This window comes from Sturnira hondurensis, unplaced genomic scaffold, assembly GCF_014824575.4.
Source record: "Sturnira hondurensis isolate 20B ecotype Veracruz unplaced genomic scaffold, ASM1482457v3 Scaffold0011256, whole genome shotgun sequence".
NCBI lineage: Eukaryota > Metazoa > Chordata > Mammalia > Chiroptera > Phyllostomidae > Sturnira > Sturnira hondurensis.
The window spans coordinates 30,823-46,541 of NW_028083887.1; the positions used below are offsets into that span (position 1 = coordinate 30,823).

General features: G+C 38.9%; 1 protein-coding gene across 1 annotated transcript in view; it reads right to left on the minus strand.

The window, feature by feature from the left end:
* Window positions 1–12,292, minus strand: part of CLIC2 (chloride intracellular channel 2) — a 32,652-nt gene extending 20,360 nt beyond the window's left edge. The window contains exon 1 of the mRNA XM_037059691.1: window positions 11,997–12,292. Coding sequence (XP_036915586.1) covers window positions 11,997–12,053 — 57 coding nt within the window. The 5' untranslated portion in view covers window positions 12,054–12,292. The remainder of the gene's footprint in view (window positions 1–11,996) is intronic.
* Between the last annotated feature and the right edge of the window lie 3,427 nt (window positions 12,293–15,719).

Sequence of the window (15,719 nt, forward strand, 5' to 3'; positions counted from 1 at the left end):
ATGAGAATGTGTAAGAGAGAAATGTGGTTTATATGGGATCTTTCAGGGAGGCCTTTCCTGAGAAAGTGGCATTTTAACTGATTTTAAAGGATATGTAAATATTAAGTAGATGAATGGTCATTAAGAGGATATTCTAAAAGAGGAATTTGTATGTCCAAAGGCCTTGCAACAGCTTTGAGCAGTCATATACTAGGAAATAAAAGGTCAGTGTGGCTGGGATTAAGAGAGTAAAGGAGAGAAGAGAAAAATACAGAGAATCCAGAGTCACATGAAAAGATGCTCAATATTGCTAGCTATCAGAGAGATGCAAACTAAAACCACAATGAGATACCACTTTACACTGGTCAGAATGGCCATCATAAACAAAGCAACAAACACAAAGTATTGGAGAGTTGTGGAGAAAAGGGGACCCTAGTTCACTGTTGGTGGGATTGCAGACTGGTACAACCACTATGGAAAAACAGTATGGGATTTTCTCAGAAAAATAAAAATGGATCTGCCTTTTGACCCAGCAATTCCACTGCTGGGATTGTATCCTAAGAACCCTAAAACACCAATCCCAAAGAACATATGCACATCAATGTTCATAGCAGCACAACTTACAATAGCCTAGTGCTGGAAGCAACCTAGGTGCGCATCAGTAAATGAATGGATCCAAAAACTATGGTACATTTACAGAATGGAATTCTATGCAGCAGAAAGAAAGAAGGAGCTCCTACACTTTGCAATAGGATGGATGGAATTTCAAAGCATTATGCTGAGTGAAATAAGCCAGGCAGTGAAAGACAAATGCCATATGATCTCACCTTTAACAGGAGCCTAAACAACAAAACAAATAAGCAAGCAAAATATAACCAAAGTCACTGAAACAGAAGACAGGCTGACAGGGACCAGAGGGGAGAGGGGAGGGAATTTCAGGGGAAAAGAGGAATAAGGGTTTACAGAAACAAGTATAAAGGACACATGGACAAAAACTAAGAGGGGTGGAAATGGGAGGCAGGCGGGGAGCACTGGGGGGTGAGCTGGGATGGGAGTAAAATACAGAAAACTGTACTTCAACAACAATTAAAATAAATAATTTTTTAAAAAACAAAAATTCAACAAAGTAGGCTACATCAAAGACAAAATTTTATCTTTTTCAAAAGAACTGTTAAGAAAATGAAAATGTCTTGCCTTGTAAATGTACAAAAATACATGAGTAAAGACATTTTATAACTCAATGATGGGTCACTGAATTAAAAATGAGCAAGAGATTTAAACACTTTACAAAATGTATACAGATGGTAAATAAGAACATGAAAAGATGCTCAACGTCATTAGTCATCAGGAAAATGCAAATTAAACACACAATGAGTTAATATTACACATATATTAGAATAGCTGAAATTAAAAAGACTGATCATACCAAGTACTGGTGGGAATGTGGAGCAACTGGAATTAACACTATGTTGTTGTGAGTGGAAAATAGTCCAACTGCTTTATAAAGAGCTTATGAAAGTTAAAAATGTTATCTACTATATGATCCAATAATTTTAATCCTAGGTACTTACCCTAGAGAAATGAAAGCATATGGACATAGAAAGACTTGTCCATGAATGTTTATAACAAATTTATTCACAATAGCCAAAAACTGGAAACTACCCAAAGGTCCTTCAGTGCATTAATGGATAAACATTTACCATATGACCATACAAGAAAATACTTCAGCAATAAAACAAATGAACTACTGATACACACAATATGGGAAAATGTCAAAATAATTATGCTGAGTAAAAGAAGTCAGACACAAAAAAGAGTACATGCTGTGTGATTCAATCTATAGAAAGTTTTAGAAAATACACACCAATCTATCCTGACAGAAAGCAGATCAGTAATTGCCTACCAGGGATGTAATGGAATAAAGTGAAGAAAATTGACTTCATTGATTGACTGCAAAGAGAGAGAAGAGAACTTTATGGGGTGATGGAAATATTCTATATTTTAATTGGGGTAGTGGTTACATGTGTGTATATGTTTTTTGTCAAAAGTCATTGGATGCACTTAAAATGAGTGCACCTTATTTAATGCAAATTATACCTCAATATAATATATTTAAATATAAAAGTTAAAAAATCAGAACCATAAAACCCTTAAATAAATGATTGTGAAGGAGTTTCAGGCATTGCAAAGACAAAGTTAACGGTATGAACATGGAAGGGAGTGCCTGGGAGATGGTGAAGAACTGAGATCATCAGAAAAGAGAAAGTTATACATCTGACACAACAGTATTGAAAGGGTCACTTGTGTAGATATTAAGCTCACTAATAATTAAGATAGGAATATTTTTGGAGAGAGTGAGAGTGATCCAAGAGCTAAAATATTCAAAAAACAAGGGAGAGTGACCAGAAGTTTGGAAGACTACTATAACAAGGAGGGGAAGTGGGTGGTTTAGTCTGATTTTTTGAAACTCAACCTAGGTATTTCTCTGGATGGGGGTGGCAGAATGGTCAGAAAATATGAATAAGGAGCAAAGATATCTAAAGAACACCTACCCCATATCCAAGTGCAGTGGTAAGAGGAATGAGGAAGAAAAGGCAGCCACTTCTTCAGAGGGTTATAGCTGATGCAGTGTCCTCATGGGAGATTTGGGTTTCAGACACCTGAACATAAACATGTCCCACACTAAATTTCTTCCCTGTTCTTCATACACCGACCTACTTTTTCTTTAGGGCTTCCAAGCCCATGAAAATCACTGTCATCTGGTATGGACTGATTTCCCCACCCTCCTTCAATTCATATGTTGAAACTCTAACATCCAAGGTATTTGGAGTTAAGGACTTTGGGAACTAATTATGTTTAGATGAAGTCATGAGCATGGCATTCTCATGATGGGGTTATGCCTTAATAAGAAGAGACCAGACTTCTGGCCAAGATGTATGCATAGGTGCACACACTGTTCCTCCTCACACAACCAAAAGAAGGACAACAAATTTAAGAACAAGAAACAACCAGAACTGCCTGAAAATCAAACTGTATGGAAGTCCAACAACCAAGGAGTTAAAGAAGAGACATTCATCCAGACTGGTAAGAGGGGTAGAGGTGGGCAGCTGGATGGAGAGGACTCACAGCAAGGCAGTGGCTGGAGGATCAGGGACGGCAAGCCGGTAAGTGGCGAAGTGGGCAAGGTAGCAGCTGGTGGAATGGGTGGTCCCACATTCGTATGCAGATAAACGGGGATGCACAACTGAGGAGTGAGACAGACCACACAACCCAGGGTTCCAGTGCAGGGAAATAAAGAATCAAAACCTCTGACTGAAAAAACCTGTGAGTATTGAGGCAGTGGGAGAAACTCCCAGGTTTACAGGAGAGTTCATTGGAGAGCCCCACAGGGTGCTAGAATATACACAAACCCACCCACCCAGGAATCAGCACCAAAAAAGCCCAACTTGCTTGTGGGTAGCCGTGGAAGTGGCTGAAAGCCAACAAAGAGCTAAGCAAGCATTGTTGTTCCTTCTTGGACCCCTCTTCCACATAGAGCACCACAACACAGCAATGTGGTTTGCTCCACCCTGGTGAATACCTAAGGCTCCACCCCTTGTATATAACAGGAATGCCCAGACAAAAGAAAAGTGGCCTGAATGAATGAATAGATCAAAACTCCAGAAAAAATACAACTAAGTGATGAAGAGATAGCCTATCTACCAGATACACAGTTCAGAACACTGGCAATCAGGATTCTCACAGAACTGGTTGAACAGGGTCACAAAATAGAGGAAAAGGTGAAGGCTATGAAAAGTAAAATAAAGAAAAATGGCACTTCCAGCCAAGATGGAGGAATAGGTAGACCTTGCACAACCAAAATAAGGACAACAAAAAATTAGAAACAAAGAGACAGCAAGAACTGACAGAAAATCAAACTGTATAAAAGTTCAACAACCAAGGAGTTAAAATAGACACATTCATGCAGACCCATAGGAAAGGCGGAGTCAGGCAGCCAGGATGAGAGAGGTTGAGGAGAAAAAAAAGCGGTGGCTTGCGGACCCCGGGTGTGCAAGGCAGCACCTGATGGACCCTGGGTGTGCAGGTGTCAGCTGGCAGACCCAATGAAGTGCACAAGAAGGCTGGTGGACCAGGCAGTCCCACATTCCCATGCACAAAAACCAGGCGTAACTGGGGAGTGAGACAGACCCCGAAAACCAGGGCCTCAGCACGGGGAAATAAAGCCTCAAAACACTGATTGAAAACACCTGTTGGGGGTTGAGGCGATGGGAGAGACTCCCAGCCTCAGAGGAGAGTTTGTTGGAGAGACCCACAGGGTCCTAGAACATGCACAAGCCCACCCACATGGAAATCAGTACCAGAAAGGCCCAGTTTGCTTGTGGAAAGTGGTGGATGAGACTGAAATCCGAGAGAGAAAGGAGCCAGCACCATTGTTCCCTCTCTGGCCCCTCCCCCACATATAGTGTCACAACCCACCCACTGGGTTGCCCCACTCTGGTGAACACATAAGGCTCCACCCCTCATATGTAACAGGCATCACAAGACAAAAAAAATGGCCCAAACAGAAGAACAGATCAAAGATCCAGAACAAATACAACTAACCGACGAAGAGATAGCCAGTCTATCAGATGCACAGTTCAAAACACTGCTAATCAGGATGCTCACAGAACCGGTTGATTTTGGTTGCAAATTAGATTTTAAAAAATGAAGGCTACACTAAGTGAAATGAAGGAAAATGCACAGGGAACCAATAGTGATGGGAAGGAAACTGGGACTCAAATCAATGGAGTGGACCAGAAGGAAGAAAGAAATGACCAAACAGAAAAGAATGAAGAAACAAGAACTTAAAAAAATGAAGAGAGGCTTAGGAACCTCCAGGACATCTTTAAATTTTCCAACATCCGAATTATAGGGGTACCAGAAGGGGAAGAGGAAGAGCAACAAGTGGAAAACTTATTTGAACAAATAATTAAGGAGAACTTTCCCAAGCTGGCAAAGGAAATAGACTTCCAGGAAATCCAGGAAGCTCAGAGAGTCCCAAAGAAGGTGAACCCGAGTAGGAACACACCAAGGCACATCATAATTACATTAGCCAAGATGAAAATGAAGAAGAGAATCCTAGAAGCAGCAAGAGATAAGGAGACAGTTACCAACAAAAGAACTCCCATCAGACTGTCAGCTGATTTCTCCAAAGAGACCTTACAGGCAAGAAGGGGCTGGAAAGAAGTATTCCAAGTCATGAAAGACAAGGACCTACATCCAAGATTGCTCTATCCAGCAAAGCTTTCATTTAGAATGGAAGGACAGATAAAGTGCTTCCCAGATAAGGTCAAGTAAAAGGAGTTCATCATCACCAAGCCCTTATTATAAGAAATGTTAAAAGGACTTATCTAAGAAAAAGATGATAAAAATATTAACAGTAAAATGACAGCAAACTCACCATTATTAACAACCACACCTAAAACAAAAGCAAAAGCAAACTAAGCAAACAACTAAAACAGCAACAGAACCACAGAAATGGAGATCACAAAGAGGGTTAGCAACAAGGGAGTGGGAGGAGGAGAGGGGGGAAAGGTACAGAGGATAGACAGGGGGAGGACAAGAACAGTACAGGAAATGAAGAAGCTAAAGAACTTATGACACATGGACGTGAACTAAAGCAGGGAATGTGGGTGTGAGAGGGTGGGCAGGGTGGAGGGGAATGAAGGGCCGAAAATGGGACAATTGTAATAGCATAATCAATAAAGTATATTAAATAAGTAAGTAAATAAATAAATAAATAAATGTAAATAAAATCTTATTGAAAAAGAAAAAAATTAAAATGTACAGGGAACCAACAGTGAGGGGAAAGAAACTGGTACTGAAATCAATGGTTTGGAGTAGAAGAAAAAATTAACATTCACCCATAACAGAATGGAGAAACAAGAATTTTTTTTAAATGAGGAAAGGCTTAAAAACCTCCAGGACAACTTTAAACATTCCAACATCTGAATCATAGGGGAGCCAGAAGGAGAGGGGGAGGAGCAAGAAATGAATAACTTATTTGAAAAAATAATGAAGGAGAACTTCCCTAATCTGGCAAAGGAAATAGACTTCCAGAAAGTCCAGAAAGCTCAGAGAGTCCCAAAGAAGTTGGACCCAAGGAAGCACACACAAAAGCACATCATAATTACATTGCCCAAGATTAAAGATAAAGAGAGAAACTTAAAAGCAGCAAGAGAAAAAGAGACAATTACGTACAAAGGAGTTCCTTTGTCAGCTGATTTTTCAAAGAAACCTTACATGCAAGAAGGGGCTGGGAAGAAGTATTCAAAGTCATGAAAAGCAAGAACCTACATCCAAGATTGCTCTATCCCGCAAAGCTTTCATTTAGAATGTAAGGGCAGATAAAGTGATTCCCCGATAAGGTCAAGTTCAAGAAGTTCATCATCACTAAACCCTTACTATATGAAATGTTAAAGGGACTTATCTAAGAAAAAGAAGATTAAATACATGAACAGTAAAATGATAACAAACTCACAACTATCAACAACTGAACCTAAGGGGGGGGAAACAAACTAAGCAAAGAACTAGACAGGAACAGAATCACAGAAATGAAGATCTCATGGAGGATTATCAGTGGAGTTGGGGAAGGGGGAGTGGGAGAAAAGGTACAGGGAAGAAGTGTTATAAATGGTAGGTAGAAAATAGACAGTGAGAGGTTAAGAATGGTATAGGAAATGGAGAATCCGAAGAACTTATAGTAAGACCCATGGACATGAACTATAGGCGGGGGAAGGAATGTAGGTGGGAGAAAGTGTGCAGGGCAGAGGGGAATAAAGGGGGGAGGGAATGGGACAACTGTTATAGGATAATCAATAAAATATATTTTAAAAAGAAGAGACCAAAACTCTTTCTCTCCTTCCCTCTCTGTTATTCAAGGATACAGCCAGAAGCCAGGCACCTATAAGCCAGGAAAAGAGTTCTCACCAGAAACTGACCATGCTGGTACCTTGATCTTGGACATACAGACTCTACAACTGTGAGGAATAAATATTTGCTGTTATAGCCACACAGTCTATGGTATTTTGTTATGGCAGCCTGAGCAGACTAGATAGACACCATCCACCCAGTTAACCAAACTAGAAATTTGGGAATAATCCTTTTGCTTCACTCTGAATATTAAATCCAACTACTAATTCTTGTCAGTTTTACTAATAAATATCTCCAAATAAGTTCAAGTTTTTCATTTTCCATGACTATTACATCATTCAATCATTCATTCATTCAATGTTGATTTGATGCTTACTCTCTGTCCAATACTGTTAGGTTTTGTTTTTTTAAGTCCAAGCCATTAGCATCTCTCATCCCTTGAATCTATTTTTCAACTTTTGCATAAGTTTGTAGAAGGAAATAAAAGGTACTTCACCTTACAGCTGTTTTGATCTGTGATTTCTACTGGTAATGTTATGGTGCAAGAATCATAATTCTAATTTTTAGGTAAATTTTCCTTTCCCTGGCACTGGGTGCAGCAGAAAATCATGCCTATTACTGCTTTTTGTGATGTCATGGAGTGAAGGGGTATGTGAAATGGCAACCAACCTTGGCAGCTGCATTTCTTTTGTAACAGAAACCAGACTAAGGATGCAATCAGAATTGGAATTAGTAAGTGGAAAGAACTGTGATTGGGCGGGGGGGGGCAGGAAGAAAATGGACTGATAATAGATACAGCAGGAAGGGTGGATCACTTTTGGCAAAAAGAAAGGCGAAACAGTGAGGTACAGAGGAAATGCAGTAAAGTTTTACAGGAAAAACTGTAAAACTTTTTTTCTGTTTATAATATGCTGATTTAAAGTGCCATCAGATTGCTCTGGTTGGTGTGGCTCAGTGGATTGAGGGCCAATCTGTGAACTAAAGGGTCACTGGTTCGATTCCCAGTTGGAGCACATGCCTGGGTGGCAGGCCAGGTCCCCAGTACAGCGTGTATGAGAGGCAGCCACATGTTGATGTTTCTCTCCCTGTCTTTCTTCCTGCCTTCCCCTCTGTCTAAAAATAAAATAAATAAAATCTTCAGAAAAAAAAATAATAAACTGCCATCACATAAAATTTTAGGATGTGAATTTCCCAGCCTGATTGATTAATCATCTCTCTCATAAGTGTCTGTAGCTGGCAAAGACAGGATGGGTCCTTTAGCAAAATAACTTACTTCTCTTTGTGTTTTTATCTAAGTTTCTAAACATAAAAAATAATAGCCACAATATTTTACATTTATTGTTAACTATGTTAACAACTTCTGTATTTTAAATATTTGTTCCATTTAATCCTCACATTAAAGATGATCCTGTGAGGCAGGTTGTGTTATTACTTGTGTTTTAGAGATGAGGAAATTGAGACTCACAGAAGCTGACTTGCTCAAGTACACTCATCTAGAAAATTGATAACATTATATACTCTTTTCACGTAGTAAATCCAGTACTGTTCATTCCAGAACCCACAATCTTTAACACTGTTTTCTCTCATCTAATAGTTTTGTTGGATCTGTTGACTGTTCTGTAACAAACAATTGTATTTCTTAATCCCTTCACATTTTTCATCCATCCTCCAATCCCAACTCTCATCTGGCAACCATCAAAATGTTCTCTGTATCTGTGAGTCTGTTTCTCTTTGGTTTGTTTATTTTGATTTTTAAAAACAATTGTTATATTTTATTTTATTTTATCTTATCTTATTTTATTGTTCAGTTACACTTGTCCCACCTTTCTCCCCCTTGCTCACCCCAACCCTGTCCCCCCAAATCCCACAGTCAATCCCCCCATTGTCTGTGCCCATGAATCTTCTATTCCTATTCCTTTGCTTGCCCCTGTTTCTCCCCTCACCCCTCCCCTCTGGTCACTGTCACTTTGTTCTTTATTTCCATGTGCCTGGTTCTATTTTGCTCACTTGTTTGTTTGTTGATTAGGGCCCACTTATACATGAGATCATATGGTATTTGTCTTTTACTACCTGGCATATTTCATTTAGCATAATGCTCTCCAGTTCCAACCATGCTGTCACAAAGGGTAAGAGTTCCTTCTTTCTTTCTGCTGCATAGTATTCCATTGTGTAAATGAACCACGGGGGAGAGGTTTTTTGATCCACTCATTTACTAATGGGCACTTAGGCTGTTTCCAGCACTTGGCTATTGTAAATAATGCTGCTGTGAACATTGGAATATTTTATTAATCAGTTGTTATAATATTTCTAAGAGGGTTTGAAAATAGTATGGACATTTGGAGGAGAGTATCATTTCTTTCTTCTTTCCCACATAGACAAAATGTTTTGACAAAATATTACATTCAGAATTTTGGTCCAAATGTTAGATGCTATAATGTTATGTACAAACCTACTATAATTTAATTTTAGACTATTTGGTAGAAAACACAAAGCCTTCATTTAACAATGAGCAACAAACCAATAAGAAAAACTCTGCATTTAGAGAAAATAAAATGTGTTAGAAAATCTTTTGATTATAGTTTTTTTAAGAAAATTCCATACTGTTTTCCACAGTGGTTGCACCAGTCTGCAATCCCACCAACAGTGCACTAGGGTTCCCTTTTCTCCACAATCTCTCCAACACTTGTTGTTTGTTGATTTATTACATACATATAAATCTTGCCCATATCATGCAGAGCTGGAAGGCAATGTTTCACAGACTACATGGAACACATAGGTGGTGTGATGTAACTTCTTAATTATGATAGAAAAGTGTTTAATCTCTTATAGGAATGCCATCAGGGTATGGGGAAGAAGTTGTAGTAGGGTTTTAAGCTATAGCCAGAGGTAATTGGGGAAATCACAGACCCATTTAGAACAATACCACATTATTTATAAATGAGATAGCATTGGTAAAGAGCAGTGCTTTTAAGTTACTCATTAACATTTTCCATCTCTCTCAATTTCTGCATCTCTTTCATTATCTTCTATTAAACTTCTAGAGATCTGTGTAACACATCTTAAAGCAAATGAAGGCAAAACAAAGACCTGAACAGGATAATACTCAAGATTTTTCCAGAAAATCTTTAATTTGTATCAGTATCATTATATAAGCTTACATTTAAAGATTGCATCTTATGCAATTCTGAAAAGTTTTTCAAAAAATCCTTCCAAATTTAAAACAATTGCATAAAATTTGACATGGCTATTTTAAAGTGTTGGAAATTCTAACTCTGCCATTCACTAGCTATGTGACATTGGACAAAGTTGCAGTCTATATGAAAGAAAAACCTGAGTTACCCCTAGTTTGGATTGCTACATGTAAAAGGCCAGTTAGAAAGTTAAGGCTTATTTGTATCATGTCTGAGAAGCCACATGTTTTGCTAGAATCCAGAGATAGGAAAAGTAGTTCCTATGCCCCGTGGCACAGCAATTCAAACACTTATTTGAATTACTTTGCGATGTAAGAATTCAAGGTCTCTGTCCTATAATTTTGAAAAGGCTGATTGATTATGTCCTTGGTGTGTATATGTGACCAGTTGTTAAACATTTTATCAATTGTAAAAATATTACTTTGGCTAACTGAAGTTTAAGCTAATATTTGATAAGCATACCTTATTTTATGTCTTTGTGTGCCATCGAGAAGAGATGTACTTTTAGAGGCAAATTACTTAAAATCTGTTGTCTTAGCTTACTTATCTAGAGATGATGAAGACAATATCACTACAATGATGAGTACTACTACCACTATTACTACTGATCTGCTATTACCACTACTACTATATCCTCTAAGTTGTTGTTAGCACTAAATGAGACAATATATGTAAATAGTTTAAAAACCAACAGGCATTATATAAGAGTTTGTTGTTATTAACAAACTATAGAGACCTGGCTGGTGTAGCTCAGTGGATTGAGTGCGGGTCTGTGAAGCAAAGGATTGTGGTTCGATTCCCAGTCAGGGCACATGCCTGGGTTGCAGGCCAGTTCCCAGTGAGGGAAACATGAGAGGCAACCACACATTGATATTTCTTTCCCTCTCTCCTTCCTTTCCCCTCTTTCTGAAAATAAATAAATAAAATATTTTTAAAAACTATAGAAATGATCCCTGAAAGTACCTGGGGACTTTCAACGGGGACAAAGACAATGGGGAGGGGAGGATTAAATATGGGAGGTGCTGTGGGTATGGAAAGGGAGAGTAATTGGGGTAAATGAGGACAACAGTAATTCAGCAACAATAAGAAAGAGTTTGTTGTTATTATCATCCTGAATACTTTCAATAGTTGATGAAATATAGAGAAAAAATAGTTAATATAATCAGGGGTTTAAGAAACTGTAATTTCTACTTGGAATATCCCCTACATAATTATTTTTCTTGGTGAGCTAATTTAGAAACACATGTTTCTTTCTCCTGCTTTAGGGGTTTTCCAAAGGACTTTTCTGAAAAGTTAAGACCAAAAAAAAAAATACCAAGACAAACCATAAAGAGGAAGCACAGCATTCTAAAATGTCGTCTCTTCACAGAACAGGCACACAGACTGTTGGCTTTTCCTCCTATTTGTGTCTGTTTGGCCCTGTTGTGATGTTTGTCCATTGTGGGAAAATTTTAGAAAGCTCTGTCTGGGCTATGTGTGTGAATAGGGCTCTCAGGCTATTGTTGGACTTCTCCATTCAGGCCTCTCAAAACCTATTTCATAAAGCATAGATTGTGAGAGATGGAAAACCCTCAAGGATCATTTAGTCAGCATGCTTCATTATATAGATGGAGAAATGAAAGTCGAGATAGGGGGAAGGATTTGTCGAGGCCAGCCACTAAGAATACAATTTAGTTGCTCTATCAACTAGTCTAGTATTCTTTCCACTATCTCCTTGCTTTCTGCAGGTGAAATGTTTGTCTATTGTTATCTAAGAACAACTAAACACCAAGGCATCATTCTAGAACTCAGAATAGAAATACAATTAAGAAGTTATTTCTTATTGCTAGCACAAATGTTGACTTTTTTAAAGCTGAAGTCCAGTGTCAAGAAATAATATATTCTGTATTTTATTATTATAGCTAGAAAACTTACCTTCACGAAAAGCTCAATTTCAGGGTCTGCTTGAATGTTGGGCCTCAGGTTTGCCATCTCTCTGTTTTCACTGCCAGTTGTCAGTCCTGACTCCTGCACAGTCCACAATGTTTGTGAATTCTTTTCTTCAAATTTTATCCAAAAGCTCAAATAATGTTGGTGCTTTAAGAGGACAGTCCAGTTTTTAATGGACTGAGTCAGGGCTGGGACTAATTTTTCTTCTCAAGAGGTGGGAGGCAAAGAATGCTAGATGCTTGAGAGCAACTCTTGAATTCGTTTTCCTTCCTCCTCTTGAATCAAGGCGGAGCCAAAGGGGTGTGCATAAACTGGCTAGCTAAAAGGGTGGGGGTGTTTCCACAGAGGTTTCAATGCTATGAGTCAGCATAGAAGGAAACAAACACACACAAACACACACATGCAGTTCTGGCTTCTATATATCAAGTACACCAGATGTTCTCTAGCCTCCCTTTGAGTCCTGGGCTCCATGCCCAGAATATGGCCTCTTACTGCTGTTCCTGTAACCTGACAGCAACAAAAAGCTCTTCCAGGAAAAGGGCCAGAAATGACTTGGGTTTTGTCATTGAAAAGGATGTTTATCTAACGGTACTGACTAAAAGGGGTTTTAAAAAAGTGTACTTCATCAAATGTCTACACCCCCAATTCTACTGCATACACAGTGAGATTTCTTTTCTGGGTTGCAAATTTACTTCTCTTCTTAACCAAAGAATATTCCCTGGGTTGGCTAAGCCTGGGGGCATCTTTTGGGTGCTCCACCTCATTCTTTATTTCTGGGAAGTGTGGGCTGGGATGGATCATATCCTTTGTTGGCATCTGTGTTAGGAATCACAAGCATTTGTGTATCTCTGCTTGTCAAACCTAAGAACAGCAGTAAAATATCTAAACTTCACTTGGTGACTTCAGTCTCTATGGAAGTTGTGTTTTCTGACTTTCAGGAAGGGGCAGGGTGGGGAGGCTGATTTAATAAACTTCTTTGGTAGGAAGAGTCTCTCTGGTTGGAGCCAAAATGATCCACCCGTTGGGTACTTTTGTGATCCTCTGTCTGCAACACCAAACATCCCCCATGCTCATACAAGGCTGTACATGCACCTGCCATTGACTTCATGTAAATAATTTACAGAATAAGAGGCTTTTGGCAAAACCTCATGTGTGCCACACCTGCAGGTTCTAGGCAAGGAATGGCTGACATGGAAGTGGGTGTCCTTCAGGGCATAGGATCTGATGATTTTCCAAATGGCTGATAAATGAGAGGGAAATAGTGATAGACGTCTGCTAAGCCAACCTTGAGGGTGAGTTTCGGACTGGCTGTTTGGCAGGACCTGGGGAGTGCTTTGGTCATATTTTACTCTGTTCATTCACTCTTTTACTCCAAAGACAATCAATGAATACTTACTCTGTGCCAGGATGCTGATCCACTCGCTGAGATTGACAGCACAGGGGATGGTACCTTTGGGAGGAAAACAGGAATTCAACTTGAAGTATGCTAAGTCTGAGGTATCCTCACTCTTGCCCACTCCCTGTATCTAATCAGTACAAAACGTTGTCCCTTCTGCAACCTGCATATCTTTAAAACCCATCCACTTCTGTTTGCCCTCCCCCGCTATTCTAGATTTCAAGATAAAATCATTCTTCTTTAGTAATTTTTAAATTTTTATTTTAAAAGACCCAAATCCTTGCTTGACCCTCAACCCTCATGGGAAAACCACCACTCCTACCACACCACAGCAGCAGCAGCAGCAGCAACATACAACAGCCTAATGAGCTTTGCATGATCCCTAGCATGCTGTCTAAGAGATTAACTTTTCATCTCTGCTTTCCAAGTTGCTTTAAAATTTTTATTTTGAGATATAATTTACATACCATAAAACTGACTTACTTTAAGTGTACACATCAAGGGCTTTTAGTAAATTTGTTGGGTGGTGCAACAATCACCTCAATTACATCACTTTCTTAACCATCTACAGTTAATCCCCATTACCAACTCCAGCTCTTGGCAACCAATAATCTGCTTTCTGTTCCTATGGGTTTGCCTAGCCTGGACATTTCATATAAATTGAATCATACAGTATGTGATCTTCTATAACTTGCTTCTTTTACTCATGAGGCTTTCAAAGTTTATCCATGTGGTAGAATGTAACAGTACTTTTTTATTGTCGTTCAAGTACAGTTGTCTCCAATTTCCCGCCACCAATTTCCCCTGCTTCAACTACCCCTACCTCCTACCCTCAAATGTTTCTCCCTTTGGCTTTGTCCATGGGTCCTTTACACATGTTCCTTGATGACTGTTTCCTTTTCCCCCTTTTTATCCCCCTCTTCTCTCTCCTCTGATTACTGTCAGTTTGTTTGTTATTTCAATATCTCTGGTTATATTTCACTTGCTTATTTGTTTTATTGATTAGGTTCCACTTATAGTTGAGATCATATGGTATTTGTCTTTCACCGCCTGGGTTACTTCACTTAGCATAATGCTCTCCAGTTCCATCTATGCTGTCACAAAGGGTAGGAGCTCCTTCATTCTTTCTACTACATAGTATTCCATTTTGTAAATGTACCATAGTTTTGTGATCCACTCACTTACTAATGGCACCTAGGTTGCTTCCAGCACTTGGCTATTAAAAATTGTGCTGCTATGAACATTGGAGTGCATAGGTTCTTTTAAACTAGTGTTTCAGGAATCCTAGTGTATAATCCCAGCAGTGGGATTGCTGTAGGAAAGGCAGTTCCATCTTTGGTTTTTTCAGGAAATTTCATACTGTTTTCCACAGTGGCTGCAACAGTGTGCATTCTCACCAACAATGTACCAGGGTTCCCTTTGCTCCAAACCTCTCCATTACTTGTTGTTTGTTGATTTGTTTATGATGGCCATTTTGACAAGTGTGAAGTGGTGCCTTATTGTGGTTTTAATTTGCATCTCTCTGATGGCTAGTGATGCTGAGCATCCTATCCTATGACTCTGGGCCCTCTGTATGTCCTCCTTGGAGAAGTGTCTGTTCAGGTAATTCCCCCCCCCCTTTTTTATTGGATTGGTGGTCTCCCTGGAGTGTAGCTGTGTGAATTCTTTATATATCTTGGAGGTCAAACCTTTGTCTGAAGTATCATTTGGAAATATATTTTCTCATATTGTCAGTTCCCTTTACATTTTGTTGATGTTTTCTTTAGTCATACAGAAGCTTTTTAATTTGATGTAGTCCCATTTGTTTATTCTTTCCTTTTTGTCCCTTGCTCTCGAGGACATATTGGTGAAAATATTGCTGCATGGAATATCTGAGATTTTCCTGCCTATGTTCTCCTCTAGCACTTTTATGGTGTCATGACTTATATTTAAGTCTTTTATCCACTTTAAATTTATTTTTGTGGATGGTGTGAGTTGCTGGTTGAGTTTCTCTTTTTTGCATGTAGCTGTCCAGATCTCTCAACTCCATTTGTTGAAAATGCTATTTGTATTCCATTCTATGCTTCAGCTCTGTTTGTTGAATATTAATTGATCATAGACACTTGGGTTTATTTCTGGGCTCTCTATTCTGTTCCATTGATCCAGTGTCTGTTTTTATGCTAGTGCCAGACTGTTTGGTTAAAATGGCCTTCTAATATAGTTTGATGTCAGGTATTGTTATGCCTCCTACTTTGTTCTTCTTTCTCAAAATTGCTGAGGCTATTCGGGTTTGTTTATTGTTCCACATAAATTTTTGAAATGTTTGTTCTGTA